The 25,520-nt window shown below is 43.8% G+C and overlaps 1 protein-coding gene across 4 annotated transcripts; it reads left to right on the top strand.

Moving 5' to 3' along the window:
- The first annotated feature begins 324 nt into the window (after nt 1-324).
- On the top strand, nt 325-24,039 carry LOC110498466 (uncharacterized). 4 transcript variants are annotated; one of them, XM_090210502.1, is made up of 8 exons: nt 325-1,064; nt 1,139-1,254; nt 1,434-1,592; nt 3,620-3,784; nt 3,904-4,015; nt 4,221-4,342; nt 21,219-21,330; nt 21,552-24,039. In XM_090210502.1, the coding sequence occupies exons 1-8, from the start codon at nt 800-802 to the stop codon at nt 22,502-22,504; spliced, it is 2,004 nt and encodes a 667-aa protein (XP_090066628.1). In that variant the 5' UTR covers nt 325-799; the 3' UTR covers nt 22,505-24,039. The 4 variants fall into 4 exon arrangements, with proteins under 4 accessions (XP_090066628.1, XP_021430764.3, XP_090066627.1 ...); XM_021575089.3 differs by lacking the exons at nt 21,219-21,330; nt 21,552-24,039 and adding an exon at nt 5,714-7,216; XM_090210501.1 differs by lacking the exons at nt 4,221-4,342; nt 21,219-21,330.
- Nucleotides 24,040-25,520: the final 1,481 nt, after the last annotated feature.

The following is a 25,520-nucleotide window of genomic DNA, read 5'->3' as shown; positions in this document are numbered from 1 at the left end:
GATGTGAGAAATGTTCAGGAGGGCATAGTCAGGGGAAGTGTAAAGTTGGGATAGAGAAAGCACTGTGTGTCAACTGTGCAGCTGGGGATCAGAAAAGCCATGTGAGAGAAAGACAGGTTGAGATTACCCAAGGGTGAGTGATTTGACTGGGAGCCCCCCAGTGAATAGGCCTGAAGAGAAAGATCCAGAGTATTAGCTTTATTAAGGTAGGATTTCTTGCATTTATTGCTATGGTTATTAATTGTACTGCACTGATGGAGCATAAAACCCAGAAAATAGATGTGGTAGTGGCAGCAGCAGAGACATTTACAGGTGTAAGATTTTAGTGCAGAAGATCTACAGGGGGGTTCTGGAGTATAGGTTCCATCCTCCCAGGCTGTTCTCCTGGAGTAGGATCTGGTAGAGCTAAGGTCGTGGGATAGGGGTGGTTGGTTTTGGGGTTATAGTGGTGTATATGTGTAGGGTTAGATGGTGGTGCGATTTACTTTTTTACTTTGCTTGAACTATTTTTTTGTGACAAAATGTGCAATTCACACTCCGACCTGTGACAGGCAGCAAAACGAATCACAGCGTCTAGTCTGCCGGAAAATCACACAAAGACGTGACCAAGAACAATTTCCAAGTTAGCGTTTTTATTGTTGTTATTTAAACCTTTATTAACACTCTTGAACTCAAAATATGACTCATTTGACTACACAGCGTCACATATTTACCCCACATAGTGTTTAATTCGCGTTGGAGACAGGACTTGGTTGATATATGGTATCTAGGTAACGCTAGCTGCTAACGTTAGCTAACAATGGCTAACTGTATGGTTTTTCACACTCAAATAGCCTCCATCATGGAGGTGCTAGCGAATGCAGCCGTGGCAGAGATTTGTAAACTCGTAGACGACGACTATGCAGTGTTTCGTTTGGAAATAACTCAAAGCCAGAAAGAAAACAGGGCATTGCGGAGGAAACTACTGGAATTGAAGGTGGCACGGGAGCGCGCAGAAAGGACAATGCGAGAGCGCGTCCTCGCCAGTCGTCCCAGTAGTGTCAGATACAGAGCACTGGCAAGAGGTACTTTACATTTAGCAGAAGACCGAGACTTTAGCATTTACAGTATCTAACCACCACTTTTTCCCCACTCTCAGGTGAAGGCCACAGGAGTTTTGTGAAGCCAGCGGGACACAATACATGGAGAGATGACCAACCAATCACTGTTGATGAGGGGAGTGGAACCTCAACCCAGCATGTTATTGTGATAGAGGTTACTGTTGCATAAAGAATGACAGTTACTTTGTAAATCAATGTCCCTGTTTATTTCTGTAAGGCTCCCCTCAGCTATTCAAGTGCTTACATGTACAGTACATCCACATTTACCTGCCATAGGGGAGCTTGTGAGACTTCTCTGCGGAGTACTGGTAATTACCTCTCTTCTTGTGTCAGTCTGCAGAGGCTTCAGTTCCAGGGATCAAGCAGGAGAGGTCTGAAGGAGAGGAGGAGCCACGGCACAGCAGAAACATCCAGACTGGAGCGCCCCCTATAGCCACAGAGAACCCCACCACCACCCCAGCGCAGCCCAGGACCCGATGCAGCATCACGGAGGTCAGTGGAACGCCGAACGCCGTCCTCAAGTCAGAGACAGACACCAAGATCTTAACTGTACACACAGGATCTGACCACAGATCAGACCCAGAGAGACTCGGGCTGGGGAGACTGGGCTGTCGTCCTGCTCCCAGCTCAGAGTATTTACCGGTATTTCACCAGAGGACGGTTTATTCCTGTGGGGATGGGGATGGTGATGCGTTCGACACTGGCGGGGATGATCCGTCTTGTTCTTACACTACAGAGATGGAACCAGGCAACATATCCTTGGGTTTAGAGACACAGACTGATCTGTCTAGAGGGGACTGGAACCAGCACAGTAGTAGTGTATACTCTGAAGGGTGCCTGGATAAGAAAGGGGAGGTTATAGTGGTAGATGAGGTGAAAGTGGAGGGTGACGTTTCTCCCACATGGAATGCAGATAGTCACCTAGGAGACAGACACTCGCAGGGCATAGATTTCTTAGATTACAGGGAAAGCTTAGAGACAAATCCAAATGTCGCCACCCACTCCCTTTTACACACGTTCAGGGATTGTGATCCAGAGTCCACGTCGATGGGGCATTCCGATTCACACGGCCTTGTCCTTTTCGATCAGGTATTAAACTCAAACGACAGGGATAGAGCCCAGAATCAGGGAGGGGGGGACACATCAGGCAATAGTAAAGAGAAACGGTTCCTCTGCATGTTCTGTAACAAAGGCTTCAGCTGCCCCCAGAAGGTGGAGATCCACCAGAGGGTCCACACAGGGGAGAAACCATTCAGCTGCCCCCAGTGTCACATGTGCTTCGCCCAGGCCTGCAGCCTGAAGAGGCACCAGAGGGTCCACACAGGGGAGAAACCCTACAGCTGCCCCCAGTGTGAGAAGAGGTTCTCTCGCCAGCACCAGCTGAAGACGCACCTGAAGGTCCACACGGGGGAAAGGCCATTTGCCTGTATGCACTGCGGGAAGAGGTTCTCAGAGAGAAGATGCCTAAGGATACACCAGCAGAAAAACCATTCCACTCTATAACATAGAAAGTAACCATTCCACTCGATGGCTTCTGATGTTTTGATTTAACCCCGCATTAAAGGTAGACTCAGCGAGATGATGAAACGCACAAAGTAAAAACAGCAGTAATGGGTCTATTTCCTCAAGAACTAAGAACGTTGACGCGAGAGGCTAAACTTCTCTGCGGTTTTGGTCCCGCAGCTGTGTGCATGTGCAGGTACTCTTTGTGACTAGGTGAGACCAACGTCTTGCATCGCACTCATCGCAATATCTGCGGTGCTGCTCCTGGAAACCTCATAGCGCTGAGTCTTCCTTTAAAGACGAAGGTTCATTTTCATTGTTGTCAGCAGGAAAGATCCACAGATGCATTTGGAATAACGAGAGTAACAGATGTCAGTGTTGAATATTCCTGAGTAAAATATTGCTTGCAGACATTGTGTGATAATAAGCCTAAAAGGTCTATTACATATTGTGTTGATACTGTGTAGGCTATATGATGTTAGGAAATGCCTGTTTCATTACTTCCATTCAACTACTATTTTTTTCCCAAGACACTTTTAATGAGAAAATGAATGCATCATTTTAGTTAAGACGTATGTGTGGTTTTCATATGATGTATTTAAAACTTGTTTAATAAACACAAAATGGGACTTTTCATTCTAAGACTTTCATTTAGACTCTCTTTAGTACACATCATATCTGATCTCACCGTATTCTGCATAAAAACGACAGCACTTTATAACCAATATACACTTGCTAAATATACCTACACATGCCCACACACTAACAAACACTTACTGTACACGTCAAAATAGTTTAGTCAGGTTTGTCTGACTCTATAGCTGACTCATATTTACCCACAACAACATATTCATGTCCACCATGATGAGTTTAACAATAATGAAGTCCTTCTGTAACTACAGTATAGGACTCATGTAGTGGGGATAGGTAAACACTCCATGTTGAAAGTGTTTATGTGTGTGTACGTACCTGAGGGAGTGTATGTCTGTGTAATCTGCATCACCTGTCTCTTCCAGGAGGGGGAGGGTCCAGAGGTGCTGCTGGTGAAGGAGGAGGGGTGTGAGGAGGGTCTGGGGAACCCTGAGGGGACCATGATCATGGAGGTCAACCCGACTACACCTCCTCCTGAACGCACAGAGGAACCAGCTGAGCAGCACAGGACTACACACAGTCTCACTGAGGTACGGATAAAGGCCAGGTCTCGATTAATCACTCATTGTCCAATCAGAAGATGCTCCATAGCAGGGTGCTGATATCAGATGTCTTGATCCAACATCCTCTCACTCTGTATCTCTTACAGCCAGTAGACATGGAGGATGGGAAGCCTGATCTGCTGCTGGTCAAAGAGGAGACAATAGAAGACGAACCAGAGAGCATTGACCTGCTGAGTGGACTAAAGATGGGGGAGCAAGGTAAGGGAGAAATACATATAGCCTCCATACAGTAATATGGGAATAGTAATACGCCTGGCTATTGTTTTTTCCCTAATTTTCCCCAGTTTACATACAAAAACGGACATTATAATGTATTAACTTGACCAGGTAATTTACAAAAAAAACTCCATATGTAGAGTTCTCTGCCATGTTTTAAAGTCTATTTTCTAACCTCTTCCTGCAGGTGGTTGGCTGGAGACTGATAGTGGAGACTGGGCGGCCATCTTGGATTACCAGACGGGTGCAGCCAAGGGCCCAAGGGACGACATCACAGAGCAGGCCAGGACCAAAAGCGACATAGTTGAGGTCAGTGAATGGGACAGCGTTTTCAACTCTGGGCTGAGGAACAATACTGTTAACCACAACCAGAAACAGACAGTCAAACACAAAACAACAACTGAACTCCATAACAACAGACTGGATGAGACCAGGGCGAGACATAGATTTGGTCTGCAGGGACAGGGAGGTGTGCATATGCGGCGGGAGAGAACAGACGGACTCGGCTAGCGATGCTGATTGAGAGAGACTGATGGCACCTCAGGTTAACCCCCTAACAGGTGCTGCCTTCAGCCTGCCTTCTATAGGATCTATCAACTGGAACATGGACCCTGCAACAACACAGACACTCCCTGGGCTTCGTCCTCCTCACACTCTCCTAATGTTAAACCAGACCTCAGACAAGCTACACAAGCCCATTGACAAATTACAGTAGTAGTGATGCTATCAGCAGATGTATTGGCAAGGAGAAGCGTTTCCTGCGTTCGGTCTGTGGGAAAGCCTTCGGTTTCCCCAAACAGGTGGAGATCCACCAGAAGACGCACACGGGAGAGACATTGTTGGGGTGCCACCGGTCCTGAGCCAGTTTCTCAGACTCATCCAACCTGAAGAGGCACCAGAGAGTCCAGGCAGGGGAGAAATCCTACAGCTGCCCCCGGTGTGAGAAGAGGTTCTCCCACCAGCACCATCTGAAGGTCCACACAGAAGAGAGGCTGTTCGCCTGTACACACTGGGAAGAGGTTCTCAGAGAGGAGCTACCTCAGGATACACCAGCAGAAAATGCACACAGCCCATGTATAATGTAATGTAGTACTAATTAGTATGTTTGTAGTTACTTCTGTTGGTTTAGGATGTCATAGGGAACTGGATGAGGTGAACTGAGGAAAGAATGAGTATGATGAGACAGAGTAGATGATATGGTGATGGTTGGTGTGATGGTGTCTGTAAAAATACTTTACTGATGAAGAGTGACAACCTTGTCCTGTTTGACACTGTGGTTTATAGTGAAATAATGATTGTGTCTTGTTACATTTATCCTTCAAAGTATTTAAAAATGCATTCTATCAGTGAAGGTACCAGATCTAACTTCACGTTATGAGTGTGTGACCATTTAGTTGAACTGAATTACAAAATTGACTATTTTTTATTTTTTTTATTGCTGCAACTGAGTTTCCCTTATCTCAGTGGAACCAAAACATTATATATAATTTTTTTTATCAACACATATGGATACTTTTTATAATAAACTCCAATGGCTCCATATTGTTAGGTACTTGAATCCATTGTTAGAGATGGGCTTAACTGTGGATAACATTTTATAATATAATGTCATGTTTCCGTGTGTACAGGAAAGTTTCTTATATAAAACTTGATACTTTTCTATTCAATTTGTGTTTAAAGTCTGCAGTCCATGAGGACCTGCTGATATCCGGTGTTGCTGGCTGGAAATACTGGACCTCTGAGGTGGCTGGTCACAAACCCTGGCCCCGGATCAGAACCCTGGATCAGGAGCCATCGCTCTTCCTTCCCGAGTCGGAGCCAGGACCCAACCTAGAGGGGGAGAGACTCCACCACCACACAGAACACAACCAGTGGACAGAGGGACTGAACAACCTCAGTCCTGGTGGTCATCAGAGAGACAGAGGCTCCAGTCAGGGATCCAGTCTGCAGCCCAGACCCTTCTCTTCACAGTCTCAGTGCAGGGATGAAGCAGGACCTGAGGCTGATAGAGATAGACCCTCCTGTTCCTATGATACAAACACCACAGTATCCATGATGAACAGAGCAGGTCACCCTGGGCTTCAGCCTTCACAGAGAGTGATGGGAGACCCCCCTGGTGGTAGTCTAACAGGAAGTATGTCTTCTCCTTCAGGTTCTCGTCTAATGCCTTGTGACTGGGTTCATAGAAGGCCTGGGACTGGACCTGGGTCTAGCCTTCCTCAGTTACCTCAGGGTTACCCCACCAATACAGACAGGGTCAGAATGGGTGTTCACCACAAGAGGTACCTTGCCTATAACACAGCACACAATCCCAACAACACCCAAACAATGGCTAAAGGTCAAGGAGGGAGCTCAAAGACTAACAACCTGAGGGCGGTGGCTCCTGCTTCTACCTCCTCTGGTGTCGTTGGGTCACAACGTAAGAGGCCAAGCAACAGGACGGACGCCGACAAGCTGTTCTCTTGCTCCACGTGTGGGAAGCGCTTCGCTGAGGCGAGCTATGTGAAGGAGCACCAGACCGTTCACACCAAGGAAAGGCCCTTCAAGTGCAAACTATGTTACAAGAGCTTCTCCTTCCGGAGTAGCCTTATCAGACATAGGAGTGTCCACAATGGTGAGAAATCGTAGCAGTTTGTCTTCAGATGTACGCAGGGGATGTCTGGAAACCATTCTTTAGCTGACATATTATAGTTATCATGTGAAGTGTCCTGGAGTAAGAGCAGTGGTGTTCTGGAGGGTGTACGCAGGTGGCCGTATACCCACTTATTTTTCAGTGGGCAATGAGTATAGTCGCTTCTTAATCCCCACGATGCCTATCAAAGTAGTGCAGTGGAGGTATAGACTGTGTCAATAAAGCTGATGGAGCAGATCTAGAATGTTTATCTTACAATGTTGATAATTTATTATTTATTCACATCTTCGCAATGTGCACACGGTGGTAGGCCTACGGGCAAATGATCCAAAATGCAATTTGTGGGGGAAAAAACTTGGCTACTTCAAAATGGAGATCGACTCAGTGGCGCTGTCCATGCTGCCACAGACGCCATAATGGAACGGATACAATGATGAGGCCTCTTTCCATCTCTAAGTTTTGGCCTGACTGTGAAAGACCAATATGGATTCTATCATTTTAGGTCATTCAGAGTGTATGTCACTGTTTCACATTAAAACAATTACACAGGGCGCCTTCGCATTCTGGATTTTTTTTTGTTGCACCACTTCACCACTGGGTAAGAGGACAGTTAACCACTCATTAGCCCTTTGTTAACTTGTCATTTGAAACAGGATTGCGTAAATACCTGTTTTTATAGAGACAGTAAACCAAGGCTAGAACAAGGACAGTTGAATACTTACCTTGCTGAGGTGATATAGATGGAATAAAGTCATTATTTTGTATTTTATTCTTGCTAACACTGTTCTTTCTAAACAAGTCTGCTCTCAGCTTGAAAGATACTGATCATAGGAGATTTTGGGGCTCTATTTTTGCCTGGCGTTATGGCAGGGCAAGCTCACGTTAGTTAAAATTTTACTATGTTAAAAACTGACACTGGCGTTTTCCACCCCATGTGCCAGGTTCAGCAATTTTTGTCTAATCTCAGCTCACTAGCTCTGAGGTGGGAGGGGTGGTAATATTTAAGGTGTGTCGTTGAAAACAAGTGCAAAAGTCACAATTTCATGCAGCGCATATCGAGACATTTAAAACCAAGGAAAAGCAGGTCATAGTTGTAACTGGCATGGATTTTGTGAGCGGAAGTGCAACCTATCCAGCTGTGACGCAAATTGCCCTTCTACTAATGGAACAAGAGAAGATATGTGCTTTATGTGCTGGTAACCCTTGTATTAATAAACAAGGCTGTTTTTTTTGTCCTGCCCATTGGGTTTGCCAAGTAGCCAAGCCTATCAATAAAGGGTTTTGCTCGTGAGACTGCTTAGAAATACAGTGCCCTCTGTCATTTTTGGGACAGTGACACATTTTTTGTTGTTTTGGCTCCGTACTCTAGCATTTTGGGATTTGAAATTATACAATGACTATGAGGTTAAAGAGCAGACTGTCAGCTCTAATTTGAGGGTATTTTCATCCATATTGAGTGAACAGTTTAGGACTTTTTGTACATAGTCCCCCCATTTTTGGGTACCAAAGTATTGGGACAAATTCACTTATGTGTATTAAAGTAGTCAAAGGTTTTGTATTTGGTCCCATATTCCTTGCAAGCAATGATTACACCAAGCTTGTGACTACAAATTTGTTGGATGCATTTTCTGTTTGTTTTGGTTGTGTCAGATGATTTTGTGCCCAATAGAAATAAATGGTGAGTAATGTATTGTCATTTTGGACTCACTTTTAGGCTGGGTTTCTGCACAGCACTTTGAGATATCAGCTGATGTAAGAAGGGCTATATAAATACATTTCATTTAATTTGAAAACACAGCAAGACACTTCCCCCCAACTTGTTGCAGAAGGATCGGTTGCATGCTATAAGGGACAGGGTCGAGGTCCTCCGCCGCAGTACAGCTCATTCACTGCCAGCTGCTGTGGCTCACCGTCAAGGGGATGCTGCAGATTTACACCCTTCAGCCCAACTCCACTCTCACCATGTTTAAAACTGCTCATCAGCGTCACCATTAGCATGAGCCATCGACGACGCCCTCACCATCAGCGTCGGAGTCGCCATCAGCCCGGGTCTCGATCCCTCAGCTGTTAAGATCCAGCCTGTTCCTACCTTGGAGCTCAAGGTAGTAGTGGGGCCTACTACAGCCGCTCCTACCATGGAACCTCAGCCTTCCCCAGGGTCAGAGGAGCTGCCTGAGCTCACCCTGGGGGAGCACCATACCACTGTGCTCCAACTGACTCCCTCTGTGGCATCCCTCATAGTGGTTCCAGTGCCTTCTCCAGGGATGGAGGAGCTGCCAGAGCTCCCACCCTGAGGTAGAATCCCTACTCCTACTCCAGCCGACACCTCAGAATGTCAGTTGGTCCAGATTGTGGGAGCCATGCCTGCAGCTGCTGTAGGCAACAAGTCCGGCCGTGCCACTCAGATCTCTCCGGTCCCTGTCTGGTGGGATCTGCTAAGTCCCACCTTCGATGTCCAGCCTGCTGCTGTCTAAAGACATCTCCCTGCTTCTCCCTGGGGGCCCCCTCCAGTCTCTGCTGCAGTGGTTTGGTCCATGTCTGTTGTCCAGGCCCTGTCAGCCCCTGGCTGTAGGGACCTGCCGGTCCCAGCCTTGGTGTTCTTGCTAGCCCCTCCTGACCGAGGTGTTCAGTGTCCTGTCGTAGGAAACACTTCACCCTCTGTCCTACTTGGTCCTCAGTCTATAGCCCCAGTAGGTCCAGAGCATCATAGCCCTCAGTTCCCTGATCATCTAGTGGCTTCACAGTTTCCTGCTATGCTAGGTCCCCAGTCTCCTATCCCAGTAGGCCCACGGCTCTCGGTCCCAATAGGTCTAACTCCCCCTAGCTCAAAGTCTGTAGCCCGGTCAGGCCCAAGTTTCAAGCTCGGTCAGGCCCCAAGTCACTAGCTCTGGGCACTCACTTTCTTCATGACCCAGGGTCTAGCTCTCTTCCATCTTTGAGTATTTAGCAGGTAGCCTAGTGGTTAGAGTGGTGGGCCAGTAACCGGAAGGTTGCTGGATCAAATCCCTGAGCTTACAAGGTAATAATCTGTTGTTCTGCCCCTGAGCAAGGCAGTTAACCCACTGTTCCCCAGGAGCCGAAGACGTGGATGTCAGTTTAAGGCAGCCCCCCTGCACCTCTCTGATTCAGAGGGGTTGGATTAAATGCGGAGGACACATTTCAGTTGGACAACTGACTAGGTATCCCCCTTTATCTCCCACTCTTTCAGGTGTGCAGCTGTCTCTGGTCATGTGATCTTGAGCCGTCACTGCAGTGGAGATCAAATGACCTGTTCAACGTCTCTAAAGAAAATAATAAAACAATGTATTTAGCAAAGATAGGATTGGCCTACATTTTGTTATTTTGTTTCTGAAGGCTTTTTAACAAACTAGATTATAAGGGACTAATGGCGCGTTCACGTCATGTCGGAAGCTCTGAAATTTCAGACTTGCTTACTCGCTGTAGAAAGATGATACCGGAGTTTTCCAAGAATCAATGGGCACATACCATTAATATATAAGTCCAAAAATGTATAAAGTAACTGCACATTTTCTCTTTAAAGGGGCAATCTGCAGTTTCTACATGCATTTTTGTTCTCATAAATGAATATGTACCCATTGATTCTTGAATAATATAACTAAGAATTGCCTCATGAGCTTAGTTCAACTGTCTAACCCCATCAGAACCCAAAATATACAATTGTTTTACTCCAATATTTGTAGACAAAGTAAATGTAAACAAGAACGATATAGCCTCAACATGGTTAAAACTAGAATTTGATATCATTGATTTTTATTTTATTTTAAATACGTCAGTTAAGAACAAATTCTTACAATGACGGCCTACCCCGGCCAAACCCAGACGACGCTGGGCCAATTATGCGCTGCCCTATGGGACTCCCAATCACGACCGGATGTGATACAGCCTGGATTCGAACAAGGAATTGTAGTGATGCCTCTTGCCCTGAGATGTAATGCTTTAGACCGTTGCGCCCGAGTGGCTGGTCAGCCCTTGCATCCTTAGCTTGTCTATGAATTTGAGAGCGGCTACATTTTTCCAACCCTATCCCTAAGCTTTTTACAGAAACAGAAGAGGAGACTTCCCTTATTGTTTCAAACACTGATTGGCGCTTTAATGTGTAAAGTAATAAGCAGTAACTTATTTGGATTTCAAACAGCTCGCATACGTTTTTCATTTCACCACGCCCTTTGAGCAATGACGCGAACCAATAAGATCCTTTCTCTTATGTGTAAACGGAAGTGAACATTGACCAAGAACAACTCCCACGTTAGTGTTTTATTTTTGTTACTTAGACGTTTATTAACACACGGGAACAAAACATATTCATATTTTAACTGAAAGCCGTTTAATTCGTGTTGGAGACAGGACTTGCTTGATAGATGTTTTCTAAGTAACGCTAGCTAGCTGCTAACATCAGCTAACAATGCCAATGGATAACTTTAACGGTTTGGGCTTTCACACTCAAATAGCCTCCATTATGGAGATGCTAGCGAATGCAGCCGTTGCAGAGATATGTACACTCGTAGACAACGACTATGCAGTGTTTCGTTTGGAAATAACTCAAAGCCAGAAAGAAAACAGGGCATTGCGGAGGAAACTACAGCTACTGGACCTGAAGGTGGCACGGGAACGCGCAGAGAGGACCATTCGAGAGCGCACCCTCGCCAGTCGTACCAGTAGTGTCAAGATCCTTGATCGGTACAGAGGAATGGCAAGAGGTACATTTTGCAGAAGGAGGGGGCTGTCGCCCCGTTCCTGTCTTCATATAGCTCAGTGCCTGTTGCCTGGTTCTCCTCTGCACATGTGTTCAGATGTGTTAACCAGAATTTGGTCTTGGGTCAGTTTTTGGACAGTATGCAATAATTCCCCAGATTACTACACTACATGACCAAACGTATGTGGACTCCTGCTTGTCAAACATCTTATTCCAAAATCATGGGCATTAATATTAGAGGTCGACTGATTGTGATTTTTCAACGCCAATACCGATTTATTGGAGGCCCAAAAAAGCCGATACCGATTAATCGGCCAATTTATTTTATTTGTAATAATGACAATTACAACAATACTGAATGAACACTTATTTTAACTTAATATAATACATCAATAAAATCAATTTAGCCTCGAATAAATAATGAAACCTGTTCAATTTGGCTTAAATAATGCAAAAACAAAGTGTTACTTTTAGAGAAAGTAAAAGTGCAATATATGCCATGTAAGAAAGCTAACGTTTAAGTTCCTTGCTCAGAACTTGAGAACATATGAAAGCTGGTGGTTCCTTTAAACATGAGTCTTCAATATTCCCTGGTAAGAAGTTTTAGGTTGTAGTAATTATAGGACTATTTCTCTCTATACCATTTGTATTTCATTAACCTTTGACTATTGGATGTACTTATAGGCACTTTAGTATTGCCAGTGTAACAGTATAGCTTCCTTCCCTCTCCTCGCTCCTCCCTGGGCTCGAACCAGGAACACATCGACAACAGCCACCCTCGAAGCAGCGTTACAAATGCAGAGCAAGGGAAACAACCACTCCAAGGATCAGAGCGAGCGAGTGACATTTGAAACGCTATTAGCGCGCGCTAACTAGCCAGCCATTTCACTTCGGTTACACCAGCCTCATCTCAGGAGTTGATATGCTTGAAGTCATAAACAGCACAACGCACAAGAAGAGCTGCTGGCAAAACGCACGAAAGTCTTGTTTGAATGAATGTTTACGCGCCTGCTTCTGCCTACCACCGCTCAGTCAGATACTTAATGCTTGCATGCTCAGTCAGATTATACGCAATGCGTGACACGCTAGATAATATCTAGAAATATCATCAACCATGTGTAGTTAACGCGTGATTATGATTGATTGATTGTTTTTTATAATTTAAGTTTAACTTTTTATGGCTGCAGGGGCAGTATTGAGTAGCTTGGATGAAAAGGTGCCCATTGTAAACGGCCAGCTCCTCAGTCTCAGTTGCTAATATATGCATATTATTAGTAGTATTGGATAGAAAACACTCTGAAGTTTTTAAAACTGTTTGAATTATGTCTGTGAGTATAACAGAACTCATATTGCAGGCAAAAACCTGAGAAATTCCACTTCCTGTTTGTATTTTCTTCTGGTGGTGGCAGATTTTCAACCAAGCTCTCATTGAAATTACAGCGAGATATGGATGAGTTTTCACTTCCTACGCCTTCCACTAGATGTCAACAGTCAATAGAACTTTGTCTGATGACTCTAATGTGAAGGAGGGTCGAATGAGACAGGAAATAGTCACCACTGCCACGAGTTGACCATGCTTTCACCATGCGCGTTCACAGGTGAAGGACCTGCGTTCCACCGGTCATCTGAAGTCATTCTAATTCTCCGGTTGGAACATATTTCAAGATATATGTAAAACAACATTCTAAAGATTGATTCAGTACATCGTTTGACATGTTTCTACTGACTGTTACGGAACTTTTGGACATTTCGTCACGTTATAGTGGACACGCTTTGTGACTTTGGAATTGTTTACCAAACGCGCTAACCAAAGTAGCTAATTGGACATAAATAACGGACATTTTCGAACAAATCAAGCATTTATTGTGGACCTGGGATTCCTAGGACTGCATTCTGATGAAGTTCATCAAAGTTAAGGAAACATTTATCATGTATATTCTGTTCTGAGCTCCGTCTCAGATTATTGCATGGGTTGCTTTTTCCGTTAACTTAAAAAAAAATCTGACACAGCGGTTGCAGTAAGGAGAGGTATATCTATAATTCCATTTGTATAACTTGTATTATCATCTACATTTATGAGTATTTCTGTTGAAACGATGTGGCTATGCAAAATCACTTGATGTTTTTGGAACTAGTGAATTTAATACCCCAATGTAAACTCAGATTTTTTTATATAAATATTAACTTTATCAAACAAAACATGCATGTATTGTGTAATATGAAGTCATGAGTGTCTTCTGATGAAGATAATTCAAGGTTAGTGATTAATTTTATCTCTATTTCTGCTTTTTTGCGAATGCTATATTTTGCTGGAAAATGGATGTGCTTATTGTGGTTTGGTGGAGACCTAACATAGTCGTTTGTAGTGCTTTTGCTGAAAAGCATAATTGAAATCGGACACTTTGGTGGGATTAACAATAAGATGAACTTTAAAATGATATAAAACACATGTATGTTTTAGGAATTGTAATTATGAGATTTCTGTGGTTTGAATTTGGCGCCCTCTATTTTCACTGGTGGTTGTCATATCGATCCCGTTAGCGGGATTGCAGCCATAACAAGTTAATGCTAGCTAGCAACTTACCTTGGTTTACTGCATTCGCGTAACAGGCAGTCTCCTTGTGGAGTGCAAGGAGGCAGGTCGTTATTGCGTTGGACTAGTTAACTGTAAAGTTGCAAGATTGGTCCCCCGAGCTGACAAGTTTGAAAATCTGTCGTTCTGCCCCTGAACGAGGCAGTTAACCCACCGTTCCTAGGCCGTCATTGAAAATAAGAATGTGTTCTTAACTGACTTGCCTAGTTAAATAAAGATTAAATAAAGGTGTAAAAAATAAATAAAAAATCTGCAAAATCGGTGTCCAAAAATACAGATTTCCGATTGTTATGAAAACTTGAAATCGGCCCTAATTAATCGGCCATTACGATTTAATCGGTCGACCTCTAATTAATATGGAGTTGGTCCCCCTTTGCCTCATGAGCTTAGTTCAACTGTCTAACCCAATCAGAACCCCAAATATACAATTGTTTTATTCCAATATTTGTAAACAAAGTAAATGTAAACAAACACTATATAGACTCAAAACATGGTTAAAACTAGAATTGTGATATAATGGATGGTCAGTCCTTGCATCCATAGCAAAAGTGGTTACATTTTTCCAATCTCTTCCCTCAGCTTGACATTGCCCTATGTAGGGTGCCGTCTTTCAGATGGGACGTTAAACAGGTGTCCTGACTATCTGTGGTCACTAAAGATCCCATGGCACTTATCGTAAGAGTAGGGGCGTAGCTATACCCCAGGTCGTTGCTGTAAATGAGAATGTGTTCTCAGTCAACTTACCTGGTAAAATAAGGGTTTAATTAATAAATAACAGCCTCCACTTTTCTGTGAAAGCTTTCCACTAGATGTTCAAACATTGCTGCTGGGACTTGCTTCCATTCAGCCACAAGAGCATTAGTGAGATAGGGTACTGATGTTGGGCGAGTAGGCCTGGTTCACAGTCGGCGTTCCAATTCATCCCGAAGGTGTTTGATGGGGTTGAGGTCAGGGCTCTGTGCAGACCCGTCAAGTTCTTCCACACCGATCTCGACAAACCATTTCTATATGGACCGCTTTGTGCAAAGTGGCATTGCCATGCTGAAACTTGAAAGGGCCTATTCCAAACTGTTGCCACAAAGTTGGAAGTACATAATCGTCTAGAATGTCATTGTTAAATCAATTAAAATGTTTTTTGTCACATGCACTGATCTTACAGTGAAATGCTTACTTACAAGCCCTTAACCAACAATGCAGTTTTAAGAAAAATAAGTGTTATGAAAGTATTTACTAAAATATACTGAAGTTTTTTTTTAATAATGTCGCTCAATTGGTAATATTCATTTTTGTCTTCTTCTAATGCCTCTTAAGTGGAAAGTAATCTAAAATTAATTGAAAGTAATCAGATTACGTTACTGAGTTTGGGTAATCCAAAGTTACGTTACTGATTACAATTTTGGACAGGTAACTCATTCCCGATTACATTTAGAAAGTAACCTACCCAACCCTGAATATTCTAACCAGATGCGCACAGTTTTTGGATGCAGATTGCAGAATAAAAGCAGGTCACCCAGTCATCAGTCAGCGCCACAAAGAAACATTCATTGGTTGTTGTAACCACAGCAATATATTTTTGGGTTGTCGTACACTTACAGTGTTGTTTTGATTATTGCTTGAACAGTCACCAACATTATATTTGGTTGTGATCTTTGTATGATATATCTACTTTGGATGCAGCAGTTGTTAGCTAGAATGCTGACGCTCGTTCACATAGGCTGTAGCAAAGTTAGCCAAAGAGCCATTTTACTGGGCCAAATTGAAGTGTTTTTTAAAAGTATAATGCAGTTGATTTGAGATGACACAAACTTTATATTAAGCAGGACATTCATATGAGCCTTATAATCCAAAAGTAGTTTGCAATGCATTCATAAGAAATATGTAAATATATGTTTTTTTTGGGGGAGGGGGCGGCGTTCTATGACAACTCTGCCGTGTTCTGCAACCAAATTGTGCATGTCGCCCTCGTGCAGCAATGTTTGCAAACACAGAAAGGGGTCTATATACCTTTGAGTAGACAATAGCTAACCTAACAACCTATTTCCCCCCAATCACTTTCTCAGGTGAAGGACATCTCACTGGAGGCCACAGGCGCTTTGAGAAGCCAGCGGGACACGATACATGGAGAGATGACCAACTAATCACTGTTGATGAGGGGAGTGGAACATTAACCCAGCACGTGATAGAGGTTAGGGTAACATTGTTGCATTAATAATTACAAGTACTTTGTAAATCAAATGTGGCTGATTTATTTCAGAAAGTCTCCACTCAGCTATTTACTTGCTTACATGTACATCTGCCATAGGGGAGCTTGTGAGACTTCCCTAGGACATTGTTACCCAATTGCACTCATGTACCAGTAATAACCTCCTCTTTTCTTGTGTCAGTATGCAGAGACTGCAGGTTCTGGGGTCAAGCTGGAAAGGTCTGAAGGAGAGCAAGCTCCACTGCACAGCAGAGACATCAAAACTGGAGTGGCTGGAGCGACTCCAGTAGCCACAGAGGACCCCACCACCGCCCCAGTGCAGCCCAGGACCCGACGCAGCATGACGGAGGTCAGTGGAACGCAGATCGCCGTCCTCAAATCAGAAACAGACACCCAAGGCTTTAACTGTAACACACAGGCCCTTACACACAGGATCTGACCACAGATCAGACTCAGAGAGACTGGGTCTGGGGAGACTGGGCTGTCCTCTTGGTATTTCACCAGAGCCAGAGGACAGTTCATTCCCATGGGGATGGTGATATGTTAGAAACTGGTGGTGGTGATCCTGCTTGTTCTTACACTACAGAGAAGGACCCTGGCAACATGCCCTTGGGTTTAGAGACACAGACTGATTTAGAGGGGACTGGAACCGGTACAGTAGTAGTGTATACTCTGAAGGGTGCCAAGATAAGAAAGGGGAGGGTCTGGTTGTAGATGAAGTGACTGTGAAGTTCCTACAACATGGAATGAAGATAATCACCTAGGTGACAGACACTCACAGGGCAGAGATTTCTTAGATTACAGGGAAAGCTTCGATAAATGTCACGAAACGCGTTGAGGGATCGCGACCCAGTGTCCACCGCGATGGGGCCTTCCGATTCACGCGGCCATGCCCTTTTCGATCAGGTATTTAACTCAAACGACATGCCTAGAGCTCAGGCTCAGGGAGTCGGAGCGACATCAGGCAATCGTAAAGAAAACTGGTCTTCTGCATGTTCTGTAACAAAGGCTTCAGCTGCCCCCAGAAGGAGATCCACAAGAGGGTCCATACGGGAGAAACCCTACAGCTGTACACAGTGTCACATGCGCTTCGTCGAAGCTGGCACCCTGAAGAAGTATCAGAGGGTCCACACAGGGATGAAACGCTACAGTTGCCCCCACTGTGAGAAGCGGTCCTGCCACCAGCACCATCTGAAGAGGCACCTGAAGGTCCACACGGGAGAGAGGTCGTTCGCCTGTACGCTAAGGGAATGGAAAATAAGTCTGGAAGCACAGCAGATTGGCAAACATTCAGCAAATTGAGAAATCATGTAACTAAACTAAACAAAAAGAAGAAGAAACTATACAATGGAACAAAGATAAATTATATAAAGAATTATAATAAAAAGCTTTGGAATTCTTAAATGAAATTCTAGGCATTAAAGCTAACTCGGCTCCATCCTTCACTAAGGCTGATGGCTCATTCATAACAAAACGCTTTGATATTGCCAACTACTTTAATAACGTTTTTGTTGACAAGATTAACATGACATGCAAACAAGAAATGCTGAGCCTTCATATTCATGCATAACACACCAAATTATGAAAGACAAGCGCTGTAGCTTTGAATCCTGCAAAGTTAGTGTGGAATAATTTGTTTTATTTTTTAAGTGTGATCTATAAATAAGGACAAACCACCTGGAACTGACTAGCTGGATGGTAAATTACTGAGGTTTGTTGCGGAATATATTGCGACTCCTATTTTCCAGATATTCAATCGAAGCCTAGAAGACAGTGTGCCCTCAGGCCTGGAAGGAGGCAAAGGTCATTCCGCTGCCCAAAAATAGCAAAGCACCTTCAACCAAATACTATGTTATTTTACAGAAAACAAATTAACAACAGACTTTCAGCATGCTTATAGGGAAGGGCACTCAACATACTCAGCACTGACACGACTGATGACAAGAAATTGTAAGAAGATTGTGGGAGTTGTTTTGTTAGACTTTGATATCATTGATCATAACAAATTGCTGAAAAAACATAGGTGTTATGGATTAATATCTTCTGCCTTATGGATGGACAGTTATCAATCCAATAGAACACAGAGGGTTTTCTTTAATGGAAGCCTCTCTAATGCAAATTTGATTTTGTGTGGTGTACCGCAGGGCAGCCGGCTTGGACCATTATTGTTTTCTGTGTTTACTTATGACCTTCCACTGACTTTGAATAAAGCCTGTTTGTCCATGTACAATGACGACTCAACAGTATACACTGCTGGTGCAAAATAAATAACTGACACCCTTAACATAGAGCTCCAGTCAGTTTTAGAATTTTGTAACTAGCAGTAGTCTGGTGCTAAATATCTCAAAAACTAAAATCATAATTTCTGGTAAAAATCACTGGCTCAACCTTAAACCTAATTTGGATATATTATTGAAAAATGTGTCAATTGAGCAAGTTGAAGAGACTAAACTGCTGCGTGTCACTCTAGATAGCAAGATATCATGGTCAAAACATATAAACTCAATAGTTACTAAAATGGGAGGGCGTTACTCAGCTTTCTTGATACCTCAGTCAACCAGGCAGGTCCTACAGGTCCAAGTTTTGTCGCACCTAGACTACTTTCCTGTTGTGTGGTCAGGTGCGGCAAAGAAGAACATAGGCAAATTGCAGTTGGTCCAAAACAGAGCAGCAGGTTTTGCACTTAGATGTACACAGATGGCGAATGTCAAAGTTGAGGAGAGATTGACTGCGTCAGTGTTGGTCTTTGTGCGAGGTGTTGATGCGTTGAAGGTACCGAACTATCTGTTCAAGCAGTTGGCACACAGTAACTTATCTGTATCACACAAGACAGGCAACCGGAGGTCTCGTCAGTCTCCAGGTCCAGAACAGAGGCTGGGAAACACACAGTATTAAATAGAGCCATGACTAAATTGAACTCTCTGCCACCCCAGGTAACTCAAGATAATAAAAAAACAGATAAGAGTACAACAGTGATTGTAAAGAGACACACAGACAATTCTATTCATTTTGTATTGTATTACGTATTGTATTATGCATGTGATACGTGGTTGGGATACGACTGTGATATGTGGTCTCGCCTGACTATCTTAAGATGAATACACTAGCTGTGGGTCACTCTGGATGGGTGCATCTGCTGAATGACTCAATTGTAATGTAAATGTAGTGGTATGTATGTACACTGAACATATACCTTACACATACCCACAGACTAACAAACACCTACTGTACCCCTCAAAATAGTTTTGTCAGGTTTGTCTGATGATGACTTTTGACTTGTCATAGCTGACTTATTTACCCACAACATATTTACACCGAGAGCAAAAAAATTAGAAACACCTTCCTAATATTGAGTTTCACCCCCTTTCGCCCTAAGAACAAATCAAATCAATTTTTATTGGTCACATACACATGGTTAGCAGATGTTATTGCGAATGTAGCGAAATGCTTGTGTTTCTAGTTCTGACAGTGCAGTAATATCTAACAAGTAATCTAACAATTCCCCAACAACTACCTAATACACACATCTAAGTAAAGTGATGGAAAAACCTCAATTTGTAGGGGAATGGACTCTACAAGTCATCTACAAGCATCCCACAGGGATGCTGGCCCATGTTGACTCCAATGCTTCCCACAGTTATGTCATGTTGGCTGGATGTCAGGTGGTGGACCATTCTGTTGAGCGTGAAAAACCCAGCAGCGTTGCAGTTCTTGACACACTCAAACTGGTGCGCCTGGCACCTACTACCATACCCCTTTCAAAGGCACTTACATCTTTTGTCTTGCCCCTTCACCCTCTGATTGGTACACATACACATTCCATGTCTTAATTATCTCAAGGCTTGAAAATATATTTTTTAACCGGAAATATTTTTACAAATTTCTCCTCCGCTACACTGATTGAAGTGGATTTTACAAGTGACATCAAGAAGGGATCATAGCTTTCACCTGGTCAGTCTATGTCATGGAGAGAGCAGGTGTTCCTAATGTATTGTACACTCAGTTTATGTCCACCTTGATGGTTTTAACAACAACAAAGCAACAGTAAACATGTCGAGACAGGAGATCTGCTTGTTCAAAGTTTGAAATTTCAGTTGATTGCTATAGCGCCCTCTTGAGCCAATCAGTGTCATTTTGTAAATGCTAGGGCCCGGTTTCCCAAAATGGTGCTAATGATGAACCTAGCCTTAAGATGCTTTTGGGAAACTGGGACCCAGAGCTCTATGGCAAGATGTTTTATTAATCCAACTTTAGTCAAATTCGGGCCAGTGGTGTCTGAGATATTGCGTGTGACTAACGTGCGTACAGAGACAGTTCCATAGTCCCCTCTCTGATTTCATCGTGGGGGACAATGAAGTCATTCTGTAACTACAGTATAGGACTCAAACGTAGTGGGGATGGGTAAACACTCCATGTTGAAAGTGTGTTTATTATCTGTGTGTATGTACCTGAGGGAGTGTATGTCTGTGTAATCTGTATCACCTGTCTATTCCAGGAGGAGGAGGGTCCAGAGGTGCTTTTGGTGAAGGATGAGGGGTGTGAGGAGGGTCTGGGGAACATGGTCATGGAGGACAACCAGACTACACCTCCTCCTGAACCCACAGAGGAACCAGCTGAACAGCACAAGACCACATACAGTATCACTGAGGTGAGCCCACTGTAAACTACTGTCTGCATGGTATTAGGTCAGAGCTCGGATCCACAAAGCCTCTCATTGCATGAGTGCTGGTCTAGGATCAGTTTAGCCTTTTAGATCATAATGAATAAGACTATGTAGACAGGTGGGGACATGATCCTCGATCAGTATTTCTACACTGAGACTCTTTGTGGATACGGGTCCTGGTCTTGATTCATTTTGTATGAAGTGTGGGACCATGTCTTTGAATTATCAAACCATTAAAGAGTATCAAGTAATAAAATCAACTAACATGTTTGCATAGTACTCATAGAAATCCCTCATTGCCCAATCAGAAGCTGCTTCATAGCAGGGTGCTCGTATCAGATTTCTTGATCCAACATCCTCTCACTCTGTATCTCTTACAGTCAGTAGACATGGAGGATGGGAAGCCTGATCTGCTGATAGTCAAAGAGGAGACAATAGAAGACGAACCAGAGAGCATTGACCTGCTGAGTCAACTAAAGATGGGGGAGCAAGGTAAGGGAGAAATACATATAGCCTCCATACAGTAATAGATCTTCAATGGGAATAGCGCCTGGCTATAATTTTTTTCATTTTCTTCATTCATCAAATTAATTGTTTACATACAAAAACACACAATGTATGAACTTGACCAGATAATTGATTTTTTTTAAACTCCATATGTAGAGTTCTCTCTGCCATGTTTGTAAGGTCAATTTTCTAACCTCTTCCTGCAGGTGGTTGGCTGGAGGCTAACAGAGGAGACTGGGTAGCCATCTTGGATTCCCCCTACCAGGAAGGTGCAGCCAAGGGGCCTGGGGACAACATCACTGAGCAGGCGAGGACCAGAGGCGACATAGTGGAAGTCAGTGGATGGGACAGCGTCCTCAACTCTGGGCTGGGGAACAACGCTGTTAACCACAACCAGAAACAGACAGTCGGACACAAAACAACGTCCGAACGTAGTCTCCATGACAACAGACTGGCTGAGACCAGGGCGAGGCGTAGATTTGGAGGTGTCCCTATTCGGCTGGCGAGAACAGACACAGACTCGGCTAGCGATGCTCCGTCCTGCTCCTATAGTTGTGATTCAGAGAGACTGATGGCACTTCAGGTTGACCCCCTAACAGGTGGTGCCTTCATCCTGCCTTCTATAGGATCTATCAACTGGAACATGGACCCTGCGACAACACAGACACTCCCTGGCCTTTGTCCTCCTGACACTCTCCTAATGTTAAACCAGACCTCAGACAATGCCAGTGCCTCAACACCAAATGGCTACACAAGCCCATTGACAAATGAGAGTAATAGAGATGGAGTCAGTAAAGGTGGCAGCGCCAAAGAGAAGCGCTTCCCGTGTTCCTTCTGTGGGAAAGCCTTCAGTTTCCCCAAACAGGTGGAGATCCACCAGAGGATGCACACGGGGGAGAAACCATTCGGCTGCCAACTGTGCCGGGCAAGTTTCTCCGACTCGTCCAACCTGAAGAGGCACCAGAGGGTCCACACAGGGGAGAAACCCCACAGCTGCCCCCAGTGTGAGAAGAGGTTCTCCCGCCAGGACCAGCTGAAGATGCACCTGAAGGTCCACACGGGAGAGAGGCCGTTTGCCTGTACGCACTGTGGGAAGAGGTTCTCAGAGAGGAGCTACCTCAGGATACACCAGCAGAAAATGCACATGGCCCATGTATAGAGTATAGGGACATGTAACGTAGTAATAGTACATTTGTTAATTCTGTTGGTGTTGGATGTAGAAGGAACTGGATGAGGTGAACTGAGGAAAGAATTAGTAGATGATATGGTGATGATGGTTGGTGTGATGGTGTCTGTAAAAATGCTTCACCGATGAAAAGGGACAACCTTGTCCTATTGTTTGAATTTTGGTGTTTTATAATGAGGAAATGTTTACTTGACATGAAGCTGTGTGTAATGTAATGTTAAACCTTTTCCAAAGTATTCTAAAATGTATTTGATCAAAGTGGGGTACCAGATTTACAGAAAAGATCAGTTGTGATCATACAAGTTCTTCAACAAATCATACAACTCTTTTTAATTACTCATTTTAAAGCAGTCTTTTTAATTACATTTTTTTAATCGTCACTTTGTCTAATAATTCATTGTGTGTTTATTTTTTTTAATAGAATGCCAAAATATATTTTTTTATCATTTATTTCCCTGAGAATCTACTGAAATGCTCAGTCTGATCGTGTGGAAGTTAGGAATCAAATTTGAATATGAAATTATATATTTACATACACAGTCCTGATTGGCTGATAGGAGGGGTGTAGATAACTTCCACAGGTGTGTAGGTTACTTTGTCTTGTCATCAAAACAAAAGTAATCTTAATATCATTGTTGTACGTTTTCCAATAGGTCACCAGAAGATGCAGGGCCAGAACAGACTTTTTGCATGGTGGACCATCCTGGCCTATACCCTGTCTGCCGTGTACTGTAGATATGTGGTAGTGGTGGAGTAGGGGCCTGAGGGCACACAGTGTGTTGTGAAATCTGTGAATGTGTTGTAATGTTTTTATTGTATAAACTGCCTTAAATTTGATGAACCCCAGGCAGCAGCTAATGGGGATCCATAATAAATAAAACAATTCATTGCAGAATGCAATGATTATCTACAGGGCAGTCTATATGGTATAATCTTCAGTATCATCAATAAAGCATAGAATCAATCAGATCAAGCGTTAACTGGCGATACCGGATGTTTTTGTGGTGTCGGAGGTGGAACTGCGTTGCAGCTGTCAAATTGGTGAGCAGCTGCTCTTGTGATTATGGTCACAAAGCCACACCCGCCCCCTCGATTTAGTTCAAAACAAGAAAGTGTAGACTATGTAGAAATAATTACATTCAACTTGAAAAATCATTCAACTAAATAATGAGGATCTCTATCATCCTAATCGAGGTGTAGATTACATTTTACATTCCAGTGTTCAAACTTGTAAACAAGGCTGTATATTATTTCTGTTAATGCGACTGCGTGCAGCCAATGGCAATGTCCGCTTTAGTTATAATGCTAGGAGCCCCTTGTGGATTTGACAGCTCTAACACAGTTCCACCTCCGACACCACCAAAATAACTGCTATGTGAATGTCGACAACATTTTACGAAATAGACTTTGTGATGATACTGGAGATGATAACTGATTTACATTTTTCGAATGAATACACAGTTTGGAATGTTTTGCTGTTGAAAGTAAATAAAGAAACCAGACTGCAATGAAAGATTGTTGTCATTCTTCATAAATGATCCTTTCAGTTATTGACATAACATAATAAACATAATAAACAGATCGTAAAAACGGTTATAATGAAAGTCTAAATCATGGCATGTAAGTGTCTTTTCAAGTTATGAGCTCAAGCCAGACGGATTACCAGGACGTGTACTCAAAAGCATGTGCGGACCGACTGACAAGTGTCTTCACTGACATTTCCAATCTCTCCCTGACCGAGTCTGTAATACCTACATGTTTCAAACAGACCACCATAGTCCCTGTGCCCAAGAAAGCGAAGGTCACCTGCCTAAATGATTACCGCCCCGTAGCACTCATGTCGGTGAGCCATGAAGTGCTTTGAAAGGCTGGTCATGGCTCACACCAACACCATCATGCCGGAAAACCTAGACCCACTCCAATTTGAATACCACCCCAACAGATCCACAAATGACTCAATCGCACTCCACACTACCCTTTCCCACCTGGACAAAAGGAATACCTATGTGAGAATGCTGTTCATTGACTACAGCTCAGCGTTCAACAACATAGTGCCCACGAAGCTCATCACTAAGCTAAGGACCCTGGGACTAAACACCTCCCTCTGCAACTGGATCTTGGACTTCCTGACAGACCGCCCCAGGTGGTAAGGGTAGGCAACAACACATCTGTCATGCTAATCCTCAACATTGGGGTCCCTCAGGGGTGTGTGCTTAGTCCCCTCCTGTACTCCATGTTCACCCACGACTGCGTAGCCAAGCACGACTCCAACACCCTCACTAAGTTTGCTGATGACACTACACTGGTAGGCCTGATTACTGACAACGATGAGACAGCCTATAGGAAAAGGAGGGCCATACAGGCCCCCATTAACATTGATGGGGCTGTAGTAGAGCGGGTTGGAGGGTTTCAAGTTCCTTGGTGTCCACATCACCAACAAACTATCATGATCCAAACACACCAAGACTGTTGTGAAGAGTGCATGACAAAACCTTTTCCCCCTCAGGAAACTGAAAAGATTTGGCATGGGTCCCCAGATCTTCAAAAAGTTCTACAGCTGCACCATCGAGAGCATCCTGACCAGTTGCATCACCGATATGGCAACTGCTCGGCATCTGACCGTAAAGCACTACAGAGGGTAGTGCGTACGGCCCAGTACATCACTGGGGCCAAGCTTCCTGACATCCAGGATCTATATTCTAAGTGGTGTCAGAGGAAGGCCCAAAAAATGGTCAAAGACTCCAGTCACCCAAGTCATAGACTGTTCTCTCTGCTACCGCATGGCAAGCGGTACCTGAGCGTCAAGTCTAGGACCAAAAGGCTCATTAACAGCTTCTACCCATAAGCCATAATTCTGCTGGACAATTATTCCACCCAGTGTGAGGGTGTTGGTGAATGGAAAAATGTGGAGTCAGGCGCAGGACACAGATAGGGGTAATAGTCCGAAATGTACTCAAAAAAATAAGTAATGTTCCAACAAGGAAAACAC

The sequence above is a fragment of the Oncorhynchus mykiss genome, chromosome 19 (genome assembly GCF_057628025.1).
Source record: "Oncorhynchus mykiss isolate SJ-2025 chromosome 19, ASM5762802v1, whole genome shotgun sequence".
In the NCBI taxonomy this organism is placed as follows: Eukaryota; Metazoa; Chordata; class Actinopteri; order Salmoniformes; family Salmonidae; genus Oncorhynchus; species Oncorhynchus mykiss.
This window is presented reverse-complemented; position numbering and strand designations above follow the sequence as displayed.

What these genes read in the sequence shown, in the direction of transcription:
- LOC110498466 (XM_090210502.1), top strand. Translation starts at nt 800, where the DNA reads ATGGCTAACTGTATGGTTTTTCACACTCAAATAGCCTCCATCATGGAG. An exon ending in CCCGATGCAGCATCACGGAG is followed by an intron (nt 1,593 to 3,619) that starts GTCAGTGGAACG and finishes TGTCTCTTCCAG; the next exon opens with GAGGGGGAGGGTCCAGAGGT. An exon ending in CTACACACAGTCTCACTGAG is followed by an intron (nt 3,785 to 3,903) that starts GTACGGATAAAG and finishes TATCTCTTACAG; the next exon opens with CCAGTAGACATGGAGGATGG.